This window comes from Marmota marmota, unplaced genomic scaffold, assembly GCF_001458135.2.
Source record: "Marmota marmota marmota unplaced genomic scaffold, marMar, whole genome shotgun sequence".
NCBI lineage: Eukaryota > Metazoa > Chordata > Mammalia > Rodentia > Sciuridae > Marmota > Marmota marmota.
Window position 1 is genome coordinate 9,073,361 of NW_026000119.1, and position 18,763 is coordinate 9,092,123.

The window sequence follows — 18,763 nt, forward strand, 5'->3', positions numbered from 1 at the left end:
GTTTACTTATTCTGGCCATCTGTATTCATCTATATATAAGTACCTTCAACTTAATTTTAATATCATACTTTTGTTTTTAATTTAAAAATATATCTGTTAAAGATGCTGCTCATATTTTATCTTTCTTGAGAGTATACTTTTACTGTGGGTTATGTAAAAGTTTTATTAGTAAAAGATGTAAAAATGTTTATGCTTGCCTGTTTTATTTAGAGCAGTTACTACGTACTGTATTATTGCTAGTACAATACTAAAATTTCTTATGAGTAGCTTGCAATTTAGCAGAATAATACATTAATATGTTCTATTTTATTCTAGCATTTGAAACAACAACAGGAAGGCCTTAGTCACTTGATTAGCATCATAAAAGATGATCTAGAAGACATTAAGTTGGTAGAACATGGATTGAATGAAGCCATCCATGTCAGAGGTGGTGTCTTTAGTTGACAGTTCACAAATTTGTGTTGGTGGTTGGTGAAATACATCCTCTCAACTTACTTCATCAGGCCTTCCTTAAGAGAATGAAACTGACTGACCACGTGGAGAAGAAAGAAAATGATCCTCTCCTGGCTTGGGTTTTACCGACAAATCTGAAATAAAATAGCCACCTCACAACTCTTTAAAGATAACCTTCGAAAGATTTACCTCTAAAAGCTATATTTACTTTAAAAAGAGAAGTACATAATAACCAAAAGTATATGTATTATTTTACATTTCCACAACAGCATTTTCTTAACTATAGTCAGTGTTTAATGATTATTCTTCATTCAGCTTTCCATAGCAAGTAAAAATATGTCTACTTTGCACATAATTACTGAGCTGTTGGATATTTGTACTTCAGAGAGTAAATGTACATCAGTTTTTATATTTGTGAATTCATCTGTGGGAGGAGTAGAGAAAAATCCAAAAGTATTTAATGGTTAATGTGGTTTTCTTTTTTGTTCTATAAAGATTTGAAAATATATTTTTGTATTACTTTACTTGTTTGGAATTTACAGAACACATCTAAGCAATTAGGATATAACACAATTACCATTTTTGCAAATTTTTTGTTTTTTAAATCTTTTTATTTCTAAAAAAGATGAAAACTTTTAAATAAATTCTTTATTTGTAATTTTAGATAATTCTGTCTGTGCTTTCTTTATTTGGCTTTTGGGGAAAGACCATTAATGTCCACTCAAATCCTAAATTCATAATTATAATCAATCCAGGAGTTTTAGTCTTAAGGTATCATCTAGGATAAGAATTCCCTGTGATAGCATTATTATGTGAAAACAGATAATCTGAGTTAGACAACATAATGTTTCTTTAACAACCCATTTTTTTTTTTTATATTTCTGACTGCAGTCTATAAATACCTGGGCTGCATATTGTTGTCACCTCTTAAAATGCTATAACTTTACATTACTATGTGATGCTTTGGTGTTGCAAGAAATTATCTCATAAGCCTTCCAATTGTATTTATGGGGAAGGTGAGAGATAGGATGCATGTATATCCAGAATGAGACCTCACTGAAGGAATTTCTCTGTTAGTACTGCAGACTTGGAGTTGCATAAGAGGACTAGGAACTTCAAACTGATTGTTCTTTCCAAGTTAGCTGCTATAGTCACTTTTGACAGTTTAGGGCATGCAAAATTTGTTATATTCACTGAGCCACATAATCTAGTGAGCACATCACTAACCATGTATGCCGTGCTCATTTTCATGTTCTGGTACTATTAGGTTCTTGGTTCCACAAGATAAATACACCTAGACAGAAGTCAGGGTCTGCCTTTTAAAGACAAGCCAGTCATCCTAGGCCCCACTGGGAATATATGCATAAGGCACATGTAGTACTACAGGTGTGTTCCTATTAAATGATAACCAAGTGCTGTGGACTAAATCTGTTTCCGTAAAGTTCATAATTAAATTCTAATACCCAGTATGATAGTCCTTGAATGTGGGGTCTCTGGGAGGTGATCAGGTCAGGAGGGTAGAGTCTTCAATCAATGGGATTAGTGTCCTACCTCTCCTGTTCGAGCATTCTGCTATGTGAGACCCAGCAAGAAGACAGCTCTTCTGCAAGAAACAAAAAGGGCCCTTACAGGAAGCAAATCTGCTAGCACCTTGATCTTGGACTTCCTAGCCTCCAAAACTGAGAAATAAATTTCTGTTATAAACTATCCAGTCTACAGTACTGCATTATCATAGCAGCCTAAACACATTAAGATGTTAAGTTCTAAATTTTGGGTGAGTAGGAGGAAGAATCACATTAGCCTGACTACTAAGTTGTATTCTATAAGTCAGTTTACCAGAAGTTCTGTATCTATTCCTCAACTGGTTGGTGGTTCTTGTAATTTTGAATGATGGCTACTTAGCTTGTACAAGACTCTGGGTTCAATACCCACCAACACACACACATACACAGCTTTTTAAACTTGTACAGTTGGGTTCCTGTTGGCTTTTGCATTCCATCCTGGGATCCCAGGCCTCTTAAATGAGTTTACAATTTATATAATTGAGGTTTAAATCTTTGTGTTGCAAAGTTCTGTGGATTTTGCCAAATGTGTCATATCACGTATCCATCAATGCCATGTCATATAGAGTATTTTCACTGTCCAGAAAAAAATCTCCAATGTTTGCCCTGTTCAGCCTCCTCCTATCCCACCCCTGGCAGCCACTGATCTAGTTACCCTCTCTATAATTTTTCCTCTTCCAGTACTGGGGATTGAACCCAAGGGTACTTAACCACTGAGTCTCATTTCTAGCCCTTTTTATTTTTATTCCTTATTCCTTTTATTCCTCATTCTGAATCCTTAACACCTAGTTCAGATTTGAAAGTGACCTTAAATCTGTTTTGAAACACTGACAAAGGCAGAGCACAGTGGTATGCACTAGTGTGCAAATCCTAGCAATTCTGGAGGTGGAGGCCCTGGAAGTATTGCTAGTTCAAAGCCAGCCTCAGCAACTTAGCAGGATTCTGTCTCAAAAAGAGGGCTGGAGATGTGACTCAGTGGTTGAGCACCCCTGAGTTCAATCCCCAGTACTAGGAAAAAAAAAAAAAAATCAACAAAGTATAAACCAGTCTTGGCTTGGCTACCAATATCTACTGCTAAATTAGTCACTATTCAACTGCCACAGTACTATATAACTTTTTTTTTCCTTTTTTGATATATTCACTACCCTGTCAACCTTCCTAGATTAACATGAGATTCAAGTTAGAGACTGAAACGTTTTGTAAACTGTCAAGTGTTTATAAAGACAACAATATTCATATGTACTAAGGGAGGATGAAGAGATTGTCAAAGTCTTCCTACAAAGAGATGAGAATATCTTTTAAAACTGATTCAGGTATTAAATTTATGTTAAATCACTAACAATAGTGATGGACAATTTAATAGCTGGCAATTCTACAGAAATAATATCTACTAATATTAAAGTCTTTTATTGAATCCAATCAAAAGTACAGTTTTGTTTTTTAAAAATAAGATTAATATAGAAATAAAAGAAAAGTTAATTCTGTGACATTATATCTGGACCAACTTTCTGAATTGCAAAACAAATAACAAATATACAGTTCTCATTTTATAAAGTGGCTTTGGCCAACAAGTGAAAAATACATCATTCCTTTTGATCTCCTATAGGATCCCTGTAGTGTATTTCAAGTAAAGAATAAGAAAGATAAAGACTGTATCAAACTATGGAGCAACAAAAAGATTTACAGCAGAAGCACTGATTAAAATGATGAATGTCCCAAATGGTGGAAGAAGCCTTTTGACAGAGGATGCAGAAGGATTGGTTTCGGGACCTGGAACAGGAGCTGGAGCTGGAGCTGGAGCTGGAGCTGGAGCTGGACCTGGATCTGGACCTGGAGCTGGAGCTGTTAATGAGAACACACAGTCACTGACACATCATTTTTTGGTATCAAGTATCATCATCTATACCATATATCCTGAATATGTAAATGCTATAAGTTAAGTTAGAAGCTTACTGAAATGCTTCTACTCGGGAACAATTTTCAAATAAATGTAGTTCTTAACAAATTTCAGGTTATATTCCTCTCTCCCACCCCCATCTCATATAAATATAAATATATATATATACACACACACACACACACACACACACACACATAGATCATCAGGTCATGCTGCTCTGGGTTTTATATAAGGTTTCACAGGATTTAAAAGCCAAGATAATTTTTTAAGTTCTCTTTAATTTCTTAGAAATTTTTGTTTCTATTTTCTGTATATATATTCATGCAAAGTAAAGACTGTCTCTTCTATTTCAAACAAGACAACACATTTCACATGCATATGCAAACCGCTACCAGATAATAGCTTCCTTTTAAAGCATTGATTCTGCAAGCTGACAGAAAATAGTTTTTCCTCTACATATACATGGCTATAGAGAAAACTGCTTTCCTTGCATCTGAATTCTTATAGAGAATCAGTGGACTCCATCTACAGGATAATCCGTTTTATGCTGCTCTAAACTCAGATAATGGATTTAAGGTATGTTTTTTCTTTAAACAGACTGTACAGGGAAAGATTATCCCAAATGGGATAACCAGACTTCATAAGTGAAACCAAGAAAAAGAATTTTATAAAAGCCTTCATGTCACAGGGCGTGGTGGTGCATGCCTGTAATCCCAGCGGCTCAGGAGGCTGAGACAGGAGGATCGCGAGTTCAAAGCCAGCCTCAGCAAAAGCGAAGCACTAAGCTACTCAATGAGACCCTGTCTCTAAATAAAATACAAAACAGGGCTGATGTGGCTCAGTGGTCAAGTGCCCCTGAGTCAATCCCCAGTACCCCCCCCCTCAAAAAAAGCCTTCATGTCAATTTATTTGCCATAGTTATAAACAGGCAGTTGTATGAGTAGAGACAGGGAAATAGGATAAACTCATGCATTAGTATGTCATCACAGAACAGTGGTTCTCAAGAGTATAGTAAGTCCTGAGAGGCAATCTGGACAACTGTCAAAGGGATTTTCTCTTTTATTCAATGTTGCTGGGGATTGAACCCAGGGCCTTGTGCATGCAAGGCAAGCACTCTACCAACTGAGCTAGACACCCAGCCTGATTTTCTTTTTTATTGTTACACCAATGGGGTGCAGGTAGGAGGGCTAGATATGCTGAGATGATTAAGAGAGTTTTGCACAATGAAAAATCAACCTACTTCATGCCCAACTTTCAAATGCACTGCTAGACACATATGCAAGTTAAAAACCTATTTATAGTGATTAAATCCAGAATCTAAATCAGTTTTACATATAAACAAAATATTTTCAGATGGTTTTAATAAAAATAAAACATTTTTATCTAGTATCCACTGTGTTTCTTTAGTTTCATTTTCTTCTTACATAGAACAATTTCTAATCTCTTAAATTCAAATTTATTTGAATACATAAATGAAAACATCTGATTTCATTAAGCCTTTCAATATAAGCTAAGCATTTACATATTGAAATATGTTCTTTTGTTATAAATTACATTCAGGATATTATAATATTTTTTATGGGTATAAGTACATCTGATCTATGAATCTTATTTTAGGATAATACAAGGGCTTTGTACAATATTTGTTATTTAAAAAAAGGGTTGAAAAGATTTCAACTACTGTTTTAAAACAGCATAGTCTCCAGTCATAGCTGAAAATGATTTTTCAAGAAACAAAGTTGCCCCTATACATATTGTTATAATACCTTAAATTCTTGCAACTTCCTTTGATAAGAAAAATTAATTTCTCACTTTTTCTACATTGCAGAAACATTAATCAACAAAAGAAATGAGATATTTCTTACTAGGACTGTTGGTATTTCCTTGACTTTCATCTTCTAAAACAAAAAGAGATTTTGAGTTAATTGTATTATACATCTATTTATCTGGAAGGAAAAGATAAAAAAAAAAACAAGGTCCAATAAAGATTAAGCAAACTTGATTATCTCTGAGAGCAGGCAGGATTAATAAGTTTAGAAGTATATGGCAGGTTGCAGAAAAGTTTAGTTTTTACTCATTTATGCTCTTTGAAAAATTTCTCCATGAATATGCATTTCCATTAAAATAGAGGTTAAAATGTTGTTTACCAAAAAGGTACTTTTTCTACATACTGAACTCAGATTTTCCCAAGTATACCATTAATGATTTATTGTTTGTTATCTGTCAGGCGTAACGAAAATGCTTTATGTATATTACTTCTTACAATCCTAATAGGCAGGTATTGTTAGCCATATTTCACAGATGCTCTTTAAAACACCTGTGACATGTTTTGAGGTATGACATACCAAAAATCACAGAGGTTAAGTGGTAGCAATATCTGATTTCAAAACCTTTACTTTTAATCACTATTCTATACTATCTCCATGTGTGTGTCTCGCATTGAAATATTTCATTAGTTATTATATTTTCACAGTTTTAAAACTAAATTATAGGAGCTCAGGATAGAGAATAGAGGTGTATATCAAAATCTGTCTGGAAGACAAGTGTCAAGTGGCAGAAAGTGAACAAAACTTGAAACATTTGAGTCATGGTTGTCTCTTTCTAGCCTTTTACTGTTCCTATGTTCCACTTCCTCATCTTTGAAGTGACACTGGATTAAATGAGAACTCGTGAACTGTTTTGACATTGTCTTTTAAAAAGGCTGCACTGTACATAGTTTTAAAGGAGAGGGCACAATACAACACAGTCTCAGCAAAACCCAGGGTCCTATTTGTGAAATAAAGGAGAGTGTAGTGAGGAGCTCAATGTTAATATGCCATATAGTTGTCATTCACAGTTCTTTGATGATGCTATTCCTATGTCCATAGATTCCCTCCCTATTCCAGTTCACTCTGGAAAGCCTCCTGCCTCATTCTGGAACAGAAAAGCCCAGCTGGACAGTTAACTGTTCCAGTTTCAGGTCAAGCATCATTTTTCTCCTTGGCCCAGAGAACCTTAATAGCAGCCCACTGCTCACAATAATAAGTTCTCAACCTTCCCCTCCTCTGCCATTCAGAGAAGGATGTCAGAAACTGTAGAGCCCAAATATCTTCCCTAGACCCCCTTAAGCCTGACATAACTGAGTGATTACAGTGAAGGACTTAGAACCACATGGTGCCTCCACCCCCAATATAGAATTTATTACCTTTTATTTCATCTGGTTCTACCACTTTTATTCCTAAGTGAAAAAACATATTTTCAGTTAATAATTATTTACTATTTTATTATTTTTTATCATGTATTTTACTTCATTAGGTCCTAACTTACTCCCAAAAGACTGAAGTATCCTCATTTCACACAGGTAGAAGCAGAGACACACAAAAATGAAGTAACTTATACAAAGTTACCTAAAGGAAAGTGGCAGAGGAGCGACTTCCTGAAGCTAGGTATGTCGGTCTACACAGCCCGTGTTCAACCCCCACTCCCTGCTCAGTGGCCATCTTTCAAACAACCACAGTGTTACTATCAGACCCTGACGAAAGCATCAGACAAACTCAGGTCCACACAGTGGAAGAGATAAGGACAGATGAAGTGTGTCATCAGTATCACTAGGGGTTCACTTTCAAATTGTGGCCAAACAAATCCATCAGTGCTAATCTTGGTTAGTACAAAAGAGTTGCTGAGCCCGCTTTCTGAGCCTGTATCCATAACTGAACTGTGACCATGCTGTTTCTGCGCATGGCATGCAGTTTCAATAGGCAGCACTCAGTACTATGTGGTTAGATTTAATTGAGCAGATGCTGAAAATCTAATTTCTTTAACAGGTTACCATTGCCCTAATTAAAAAAAAAAAAAAACAACAACAACAACAACTTAAAAAACACTTTTTTTTTTTTTTTTGGTAGATGGACACAAAAAAAACACTTTTTAAAGCACTATAATGAACTCAGGAAAAAGGATTTTAAACATTAGATAGGGGATGGCACCTGAGATTTTATGGTTTGATAGTCCTTACAGATATTCCCATGGAGTAAATATGACACTTGAAAGATGACAATTTTGAGGCATAGAAGTGCCATTACTATCATAGCTCTCTGGTAAAATATCATATGTCCATTTTTTTTCTTATTATCTCAGGAAAAAACTTGAGGAGCTTTTTTCTTCCCCTGTACACATAAAGTTCTTTACACATAAAGTTCTGAGGTTCTTCTAAAAAACGTGACTGGAGTCACTGTTCACTTTCTCTGGCCAAGAAACTCAAGGTCCCTCAATAGCCTTGCCCTCAGTTATAGCTCTCATGTTAAAAATGCTCATTTTTATAAAGGTTATTTATTCAAGGTATGTTAAATCTGTCATGGTAAATATGCTGGAAAAACACACTTGTGGAATCACAGGTATTTTCAGTGACTTTCAGTTTGTGCCAGTGAATACGATTTTCAAATTCTGGTCTGATGTATTCAAGAGATACGAGCCCCAAAGGTCTGACTGCACTATAGTTTCTGGCTTTTGACTGAAAAATTTCTGGCTCCATAAATTCTTATTGTACAAATCTACACCAAGCTTAGAGGAGCTTTCTGTCATAGCACTTCACTCAGTGTGTGTCCATGCCAGGAGAATACTGGGTTTTGTAACCTGGAGAACCCACATGATGAGTTGTTAACCAAAGCTAACAGCTTGTGAAAGAGCTGAAGTTTCTATTGAGTAACTTTAGCTGTAAAATCTGGAAGGTGCTGGCCTAGTGCATCCAGGTTCCAGCAACTTTGCTCTTAGCCAAGATCCCAACACAGCTAACTTCCTGCCTCGGAGACTGTTCCAAGAGCACAAGAACGCTGGAGAGGAAAGGTACTTTCTCTAACCCTCGTCCCAGATACATTTTTGTAGGTGATTGACGCAGTCATAAGGGAATATTAGTGAACACTGCCTCATGATAATATTCTCTTTAGTCTAGGTAACCATTCTCACCTCATACTTGGGTTCAGACCAACAGAAAACTATCTTACCAGGTATTTCAGTGGATTCAAGGCTTTTCATACCTAAAGGAAGGAATGATTATTGATAGTGACAATTAATTACCTTGCATTGTTAATGTTCCCATCCTTTTACTACTTCCCCCAACAGCAGTAGAGGAAAAAAAAGAGGGGAAAGAAAAGAGAAAAAGAGAAGGAAGAAAATGGAAAAAGAAAGAAAACAGCCACAACAAAAGCACCTTTCAATGGTTCTCACTTTCCAACAGGATGAAGTCCAAACTCCTTAAGCTAGACTTAAAGAACTACCATGATCTACCCCTTATATCTCCACCTCATCTTCATAAGGCAGTCATATAACAACCATTTTTAAATGAAATATTAATGGGTTGAAGTCTCTGCTTGGTTTAGCTCCTGTCATTACAGTTATTAGTTCTATAATTTTGGGCAGGCTACTTATTTACATTAAATTGGGAGTACTTTCTTATATCATTAAATGATTTTAAAAACAATTTTAAGCTTAGTGTTTCATAATGTATACATAATTTATTTAACAAAACTCAACTGCTAAACACTAAGAATGTTTCTAAATTTTTGGTACTGTAATATCTGTGATGAAATATTTTTGTACACAATTTTTTGTGTTTATTTCTAATTTCTCTGGACAAATACCAAAAGTGTTATAACTGGATAAAAAGATAAAAACATTTTTAAGGCTAGTAATATACATACTATTAAATTACCCTACAGAAAATTTTTTCCAGGGGCTCAGGGGTGTAGTTCAGTGGTAGAATATTTGCCAAACATGCAGTAGGCCCTGGGTTTGATCCACAGAACCCCAAAAGAAAAAAAAAAGGAAAAGGGAAGTCATTCTAATTTATAATCTCACTAGAAAATTATAAAAATAGAGTCCTCTCCCAGGACTCTTAAGAGCATCTGAATAATATCATTAAAAAATAAGCCAGCATGGTGACACGCATCTAGTCCTAGCAATTTAGTAGGCTGAAGTAGGATCACAAGGTCCAGGGCAGCCTCAGCAATTTAGCAAAACCCTGTCCACAAAATTTAAAAGTTAATTAATTAAACAAAAGGGCTGCAGATGTAGCTCAGTGGCAGATCATCCCTGCGTTCAATCCCCTATAAAAAAAAAAGTAAATAAATAAAACAGCTGGGTGTGGTAGCATATGCCTATAATTCCAAATACTGAAAAGGCTAACGCAAGAGGATTGCAAATTCAAGGCCAGCTTAGGCAATTTAGCAAGACCCTGTCTCAAAATAAAAATAAAAGATCTGGGAGTATAGTTCAGTGATAGAGCACTTGCCTAGCAAGAAAGGCCCTGGATCCAATCCCCAGAATAATAGTAACTATAATAATGATAACAGCAACAACATTTAAAATAAAATAAAAATTTGGAGATAATGCTGTGGCATGTACTAATAATTAAATGGCTATAGCTAATAGCATCTATTATTGAGACTGCTAGAGACAGAAATAAATAGAGAATCATCATTTTCATTTAGAAAAAAAGTAATGCTATTTTTTATGCCCATCCAAAACTCCCAGTCACAAGAGTTCATGTAACAAATGTTCTCTATTTTCAGGAATTGCCTGAAGATTGTTAGACAAGAGACAAAACTGCTGAGTCATTTTTATAAAGAGATGCCAAACTAAGGCACTAAGCAGTGCTAAGGCTGGCACTGCCTTCTTCCCATTCTTCCTTACTATACAACATGCATGGCTGCTCACACCCGTAAAGTGAACTGCTGCAAAATGAAAGCCCCCAGAGTTCATGAAAGTGTCTTACCAGGGTCCTCAAGACTCTGGTTTTCTTTACCTAAATTACAAAAAAAGAAAAATCAGTTTTAATTGATCTAAATAACAAGAGATCAAAAGAAATAGGACTTACTAAAGCTACAACATAACTATTTTCAAGGAAGGCTGAGACAGGAGGATCACAAGTTTGACATTAATGGGGTAACTGAGCAAGACCTTGTCCAAAATAAAAATTTTTAAAAATTTGGACAAGATCCAAAATTAGCTTTGTAGTAAAGCATCTTCCTAGCATACGAGGCCTTGGGTTCAATCCCCAGCAATACACACACACACACACACACACACACACACACACAAGCTTATTTTCATGGTAGTATGGCTATAAAGAACCCCTTGGTATATCCGTAACTACTGCCACTGAATTTTAGTGTCAGCCAGAAACTAAATGTAACTTGGCTCTCTGGCCCTCTATATTAACAAAAACCAATATATATATTTATATATCCTAGTAGTCTCAAGAAAGCAGGAAAATGTCTGTTTTGAATTGTTAGCTAAGGTCCCTGTGAAGTGACCAGAATTTGGGACTGCAGTAGGCCATTTAAGAGGGGTTGCTGCCAGTCATGGTGGCACATACCTTAATCCCAGCAACTTGGGAGGCTGAAGCAGGATAATAGCAAGTTCAAGGTCAGCTTCAACAACTTAACAAATCTTTTTTCAAAATAAAAGATAATAAGGGCTGAGGATGCAGCTCAGTGGTATAGCACCCCTGGGTTCAACCCCCAAAACAAAAAAGACAAAAAGAAAAGGGTCTATCAAGTCCATTAAGACAGGAAGTATCTTCCAGAATATGAAATAAATGGCATATTTAAGGAAAGGGTGAATTTTTCTCAAGATAAACTTATTGTAGCCACACGGGCCAAACACACAAGGAATGTAAATACAAAGACATGATTTTATTGTATCTCCATTAATGGAAACTTAAAAAAATTTATAATCACCTGGATATTTTTAGTCAAACAATACTTGTCCAGGGGCAAAAAATTACAATGGAGTAGCATTGGTTTGGGGCACTTAAAATGGAGTTGGGAAGCCATGAATCAGATCCCAGGTGGAGTGCAGACATGACCACTCCTAGCTCTGAGATGACCTTTGAAACACTGTTAACCTCTACTGACCTTCTGTTAAGGTATCCCTTATCCCAAACTACCCAGAGAGTTCATGCCCATTTCCTCTCTTACAAAACAGTCTGATTATAAAACACCAATCACAGTTCCTAACAAGTATTTCTAATTTTCACCCTTCTTGCAGTTTAAAGCTATAAATTCAGCTGCCATTTTATAAAACCCTGGAGCACATTTTCAAGATTGCCTGAATCTGTTTTCCTGGTTTGTGATCCCATTAGTCCTGAATAAATGTAATTTAGATTTTATTCTCGGTGGACATATCACATGTCAGTATATTTCAGAGTTGCAAATACAGTTTTCTACTTACATTTGAATGTTGGCTTCACACAAGCTAATTTCAATGACTGACTATAGAGTTACAGCTCACAAACCTCCCAGACCAGGTCTTGAGCAATTAGCTTTTCAGATCTCATCACCCTATTCCTCAGAAAGTTTCTATATTATTCAGATCTCCAGAGCCATCTCTCTCTCACTGGAGGAAGGTAAATTTCCCCAGAATAGGTTTTATTCATCTAAGAATTCATTTGCTAAACTGGAAAGAGCCATTAAACATTCTTATATTATAATTTTATTTTTTAAAATTAAGAGCATACTCACTAGGGTTGTAGATGTAGATGGGCTGAAAATATTCTGAAATACAAATATGTTTTCATTACTTGCTATTCTACTCAGATGTGAATGTCAGTTTCAGTCTATCTTTAAATGATTACTAAAAATATAAAGATTTGAGTTGGCTTACATTCAAGAAACATAAAACATGGTTATTATAAGAAATATAAGATTTCAATCAATAGACAAATGGATGTGGGTTCTTTTTAATTACACAAAGAAGAGAAAAAGTAGCCAGGAAGGCATTTAGAATTGGACCCTTGTTTTCAAAACTTTTAATAAGGAAATCTTCAAAAGGACCCACTGACAGGATACATCAGTACAAGACATTTTCTGGCAACTTTGGTTCAAATCTATTAGACTTTTAATAATGCCATTCAAGAATACTCTTGGGGGGCTGGGGCCGGGGCTCAGTGGTAGAGCGCTCACCTGGCACATGTGAGGCACTGGGTTCAATCCTCAGTACCACATATAAATAAATAAATAAATAAAGATATTATGTCCAACTAAAAAAAAATTAGAAAAAGAAAAAAAAAAGAATACTCTTAGAATTTCCCGTCTACCTTCCCAAATCTTTCCTGACTTTCTTCTAAGAAACATTTTTTGTTACATCCTGTTTTTCCATGGCAAAGCGGAAACACCTCACTATTGTTCTGTCAGCCCATATTTTCCCTTTGAGCCATTCACTCCATTCATTAGTCTTCCAAATGTTATTTTCTAAGATATAGGAATGGGAGGAGTTTAGCTCTTTGCAGATGGGCAGTGACTAGAGATGCAGGGGCACTCTGGAGTCCTTAGGCTCCCATAAGGACAGGCTGGGGTGAGTGGCCTGTTTGCCTGAGGGCAAGGCAGTGTTTGAGAGAATAGCAAAAGCAAGAATGGGGGTGCTGGGGTTGTGGCTCAGCGGTAGAGCACTTGCCTAGCACATGCAAGGCCCTGGGTTCGATCCTCAGCACCACATAAAGATATTGTGTCCAAAATAAATATTTTAAAAAAAAGCAAGAATGGAGCTGGGGTGGGGAGTTACAGTAAAGGTGGAGCTCACCACCTGAGAAAATGATGGTTGACAGAACAGGAGCACCATGGTGGAAAGGATTTGACTCATACTTGTGAGAAACAACACTGACAAAATTCCATTAGAGAGAACACTTGAAAGCATATCTTACCTAAGTTCTCGATGCAATTTTCAGTTTTCAGTCCTGAAACAGAAAGATTAAAGCTTTGTTACATATAATCTAAACTAGTAAAAATTTTAATTGATCGGTGGCTATTGATAATTTAGTCTGTCAATTCTTAGCCTATAACCCATAATTTTGTGGGATGCAAATGTGTTCTTAGAACAGCCACTGAACACTATATAACTTTTGACAAAATATCTGACCTTTCTGGAATTCAATTTCAGCTAAGTCTGTATCTGTTATTGGGCAAAAGAGAATTAAGATTGTAGTGCTAATAATCCTGTGAATTAGCTGAACTTCAGAGAGGACAACTACCCTGCGTTATCCAGGTGAGCTCAGTCTAAACACAAAAATCCTTAAAAGTATGAGAGGAAGAAGAGAGCATCAGAGAGAGGCAATGTGAAGAGGGCTTAACATACTGTTTGTGGTTCTGAAGATGGAAGAAGGAGGGCCACAAATTTAGGAATGGCAAGTAGCTGTCATAAGCTAAGTAAGGCAAGGAAACATTCTTGCCCAAGATTCTAGAAAGGAATGCAGTTTTACCAACACCTTAATTTTAGCTCAGTTAGATCCATGTCAGACTGCAGAAATGCAGAATAAATAACAATCATATATAGGTATATATAAAACAATATAACAGACATTAATAACAGAATTTAATGTTACATAAATATTAAATAAATACATAATTTACATAATGAATATTTATAATATATCTTATATATAATAAATATCTAAGATAATAAAGCTTTGATATTTTAAACCACTAAATTTGTAATTTTTTTACAGAAGCAACGGAATACATGTACACATACATAAAAACAGAAAATATCTAAAATGAAAGAGGAAAAAAACTAAAACAAAAATAATAGAGACTCACTGAATTATGGAACGACTTTAAGAAGCTCACTATAAATAAATAAATAATAAGTAAATAAATCATTTAAAGGGAAGAATAGGCTAGGGGTGTGGCTTGGAGGTAGAATGAGTGCTCAGCATGCACTCAGCCCTTGATTTTATCCTCAGCAGCAGCAGCAACAATAACACACACACACACACACACACACACACGCTTGCCCATACATGAAAAACAAAAGAGGAATGAAAAAATATTTGAAGAAACAACAGCCCAAACTCCCCAAAATCCAATGAAAACCACAATCACACAAATCTTCTATCTTTAATAATAAAAAACTCAAGAGACAGTAAGAAAACAAGCCACCCCATTAAAAACGGGCAAAATATTAGAACAGATACTTAACTATATATATATAAATGGCAAATACATACATGAAAGGATGTTCAACATTACTACTCAACAGGAACATGCAAGTGAAAAAACATATCTTTTTGGAACTATAAAAATGAAAATGACATAGCATACTAAGTGTTGGCAAGGATGTGGTAGAATTGGAACTCTTATTTAGTCCTGGTAAGGATGTAAAACTACTTTGGAAAAATACTTTGGCAGCTTCTTTCAAAACTATACAAATACCTACCATATAATTTAGCCAACATACTCCTAGATATTTATCGAATGGTAATGTATGTATATATCCATACAAAGAATTATAAAGTTAACAAATGATTTATTTGTAATAGCCCCAAAGTGGAAACAATCTAACTTTTCTTCAACAGTTGAGAGTATACAAATATATTGTGTTGTATCCAGTATTCTATAATAGAATGTAAGGAACTATTGATATATGCAGCAACATGAATAATCTCAAAATTATTATTATGCAGAATGAAAGAGGCTATGCAAAAAAGAATATGATAGTACTTGAATGAAATTCTAGAAAGTACCAACTAATATTTATGGTCAGAAAGTAACCTGTAGCAGGGCTGGGGTTGTGGCTCAGTGGTAGAGTGCTTGCCTAGCATGAGTTTTAAAATTTGATACTCCGAATGCTACCAAAGGATATTTCAATGCTTCAAAAGAAACACAGTCACACTTGTTATCTGTCTGGACACTGAGTGAACTACTAGCTTGGGTAGAAGGCAGTTTCAGTTATATGTTAAATGTTACCTATCATGTTACATTCTGTTTGATGTCATCATATATTCGCAAAGCTGGGTCTTAAGCAATTGTGATAAAAGGCAAGTATATGTGGAAAGCAATGTGGAACATGAAATAAGATAGTATTTAATCTGATTCCAAGATCTGAGAAGCTGTGTGCAGTGTCTAACAGGCACACACCTCCCATCAGCAAGTTAAATGTGGTAAAGAATGAAATAATCACACTTTATTGAAAAAGTAAGTGTAGCATTTTTATAACAATTACTAAAATATTAGGATATACTTACTGAGTTATTTGTATTTACTTAATAAACAGAACTTTTGTGTATTTGTTTTAACCCAGGGACATGGAAAAAAATTGTGACTAAGCATCATGAACTGAAAAAGTTTGAGAACCCCTGCATTAAACACTGCACTAGACTTATCTACAACTTTACCCAAACTACTGACTCAATGGGTGCCTTGCTTACAAGACTTGATACATGAAAAGACAACATAGTTCACTGATAAAACAGCCTGCCCCAGGTTGGGCAAATCCAGTGGAATGTTGCATTCATTTGTTGTAGTGATGTAAATTGGTCTTTGCCTTGGATGCTCTGTGCGATGAGGTGAACCTCAAAAGAGCATCCTGGAAGGGATACAATACTTTGAGAGTGAAACACACTTATATTGGCTCATGTGACAACACTAATACCTTAACTGTAATGGTAAGGCTACTGGGTCACTCAGAACTGGATTACTAAAGATAAATCCATACTCAAGTATCTCTATATGGTGTTTCCAATGCAGAAAATATAACTTGTGATTTCAATCTTATTTTACTCACATATATAAACATAAGTGATAGAAATCACCTGGGAACTGACAAAGCAGATGAGGTATATGTGACCATCGTCTCTATTATAGCTTATAAATCTATAAGCAAATCTACCACAGTAAGAAAATCATTTATAAGGACTAGGACTTCAAATGAAAAATTCTACCAGTCTTCTCAATGAGATTTCTCCAGGGCTGTCTGCTCTGACTATCTTCAGTTACTTATAAGCTGTAAATAGCCATCCTAATTTACCTTGGTTGAGTTCCCAAGCACCAAGGAATCACGAGTTGAAGAAAGAAGGGAAGTGAAAGAAGAATATACTTATGTAGGTATGCTTGCTCTGACCTCAGTATTTTGGTGGATATAAAACTGGCTTTTACTACAATAAAAGAATATATTTCCTGTAACCTCAGCAAAGTACAGATCATATTAATCTGATAAAAACACTAGTTTATGAAATTAGAGGCTTACTTTGCTTCCAGTGGCTAATTTTCTCTTGTTCTCAGAGGTCAACACAGAATTCATCATCATGGGAAAAGGACAACCAAACTGGATTATCCCCAAGAGGAGGTGACAAGACTGTAATGGATTGGACTGGGATTAAGCTGGCAGCTTCTGACATGGCTATCAATGATCCTGTCTCTTGGTATTCACACTCCTTTGTAATCTTCTTCCCTTGAGTGTGGGCTGAACCTAGTAACTTGTTTCTAGCAAACAGAATGCAGCAGAAGTGATGATCTGACACTTCCATGGTTAGGTTGTAGAAGTGTAACTTGTTGGTACTCTCTTGCTCATCTGATGAAGCAAGTTGCCTTGTTGTGAGATGCTCTATGACAAGATCTATGCAACTAGGAACTAAGGAAGACCTCCAGCCAACTACTCATGAGGAACTTTGGTCTTGTTTGAACTCATGAAGGACTGCACCCTGCAAACAGCCATGTGAATAAGCTAAGAAACAGATCCTTTCCAGTCAAATCTTAAGATGATTGTAGTGTCCACCTAAGTATGCCTGGATTCCTGACCCACAGCAACTGTAAGATAATAAATGTTGTTTTAAGCCACTAAGTTTTGGTGTAATTTGGCATTCAGAGGATGACTAATATAGGCTTAGGTTCTGTTTTCTATATCAACTTGTCTAGGATACAGTTAGTCCTCAGTTATTCAATAAAACACTAATCCAGTTGTCATAATGAATGTGTTTTGTAGATATGACTAAAGTCCACAGTTGGTTAATTTTGAGTAAGGTAGATCACCCCAAATTACTGTGCAGGCCTGGTTCAATCACACCTGAAAGGCTTTAAGAGAAGAGGCTTTCCAAAAGAAGAAGCTCTGCCTGTGAACAGAAGCATAAGCTCATGCTTGAGTTGCTTCCAGCCTGTCCTTCGCCCCACCCTGCCTTGTGGATTTTTAGAATTGACTTACTGGTTTCTTAAAAGTGTAAGCCAATTCTTTTAGCAATACATTTCTAAATAAATATTTCCTGCTGATTCTGTATCTATGGTTGAACCTTGACTGATTCAACAGTGATAAATGAATCTGGTGGGTGAAAGTCTAAAAGAGTTGTTGGTAAGCAGTCTTCAAATTCTTCTAAGTATTGATTCATAGTGGTGAACTGGATATGTCACTTACTCTGTGGTATTGGATATGTTCTTTCTTATTTGTTTTAGCTACATGGATTGATATTCCAACCCCAGACATTCTTAGAAATTAGAGGCTTACTTTGCTTCCAGAAATTTTGCCATTCCAAGGAAATGCTAATGGGTATCAATCAGAACCAATAGAGATACATACATTTATTAAGCTCTCAGAAGCTGCAGGTGAATTTATAAGAAATAAGTTGGATAGCCCCATGGACTCATTTTCTTTCCCCCTTTAGATGTCTTAACAGAGAGCTGGCTTGACAGGCCTCAGTAAGCTCAATAAAATACGCTAAAATAGCCATTGAAGTCCAGAGGCATATTCTTTCTAATGAGGCCACTTTCCCAACTGGGGAACATTGATATTCTCTAATCCCCAAGCTCCGTAAATATATAAATCATTATACCAAGATTACCCCTCATTACAGAAACATTGGCCAAAATACCATATCATCTATGCCAACCCTTCAGGGGATAATATTGCTCTATAAATCTTTCTCCTGATAAACGTGTTATGTTTGTATTGTAGGGAATCCAAAAGCTATTGCTTTCCTCTAGGTATGTATAATTTATCCACTGTTCTCCCAATCCAGATGTAATTTTCCAATTGTGTAATTTTTTTTTTAAATATTTATTTATTTTTTAGTTCTTGGCGGACACAACATCTTTGTACGTGGTGCTGAGGA

General features: G+C 35.8%; 2 protein-coding genes and 1 long non-coding RNA gene across 16 annotated transcripts in view; 2 read left to right on the forward strand and 1 right to left on the reverse strand.

The window, feature by feature from the left end:
- Nup54 (nucleoporin 54) overlaps positions 1–1,116 on the forward strand; it is a 28,600-nt gene extending 27,484 nt beyond the window's left edge. For both annotated transcript variants that reach the window (XM_015499273.2, XM_048784824.1), the window contains one exon: positions 316–1,116. In XM_015499273.2, coding sequence (XP_015354759.1) covers positions 316–444 — 129 coding nt within the window. In that variant the 3' untranslated portion in view covers positions 445–1,116. The remainder of the gene's footprint in view (positions 1–315) is intronic.
- Positions 1,117–3,403: 2,287 nt separating this feature from the next.
- Art3 (ADP-ribosyltransferase 3 (inactive)) overlaps positions 3,404–18,763 on the reverse strand; it is a 29,692-nt gene continuing 14,332 nt past the window's right edge. For 2 of the 13 annotated variants that reach the window (XM_015499276.2, XM_015499277.2), the window contains exons 4-10: positions 13,592–13,624; positions 12,414–12,446; positions 10,664–10,693; positions 8,895–8,927; positions 7,100–7,132; positions 5,781–5,813; positions 3,404–3,857 (exon numbers count right to left, since the gene is read on the reverse strand). In XM_015499276.2, coding sequence (XP_015354762.1) covers positions 3,676–3,857; positions 5,781–5,813; positions 7,100–7,132; positions 8,895–8,927; positions 10,664–10,693; positions 12,414–12,446; positions 13,592–13,624 — 377 coding nt within the window. In that variant the 3' untranslated portion in view covers positions 3,404–3,675. Of the gene's footprint in view, positions 3,869–5,780; positions 5,814–7,099; positions 7,133–8,894; positions 8,928–10,663; positions 10,694–12,413; positions 12,447–13,591; positions 13,625–18,763 lie in introns of all 13 variants that reach the window. The other 11 variants (XM_048784825.1, XM_015499278.2, XM_015499279.2 and 8 more) reach the window with 11 other exon arrangements.
- On the forward strand, positions 8,612–17,501 carry LOC107153713. The gene is made up of 2 exons (XR_001504947.2): positions 8,612–8,736; positions 16,947–17,501. It is a non-coding gene; the product is annotated as an uncharacterized LOC107153713 (long non-coding RNA).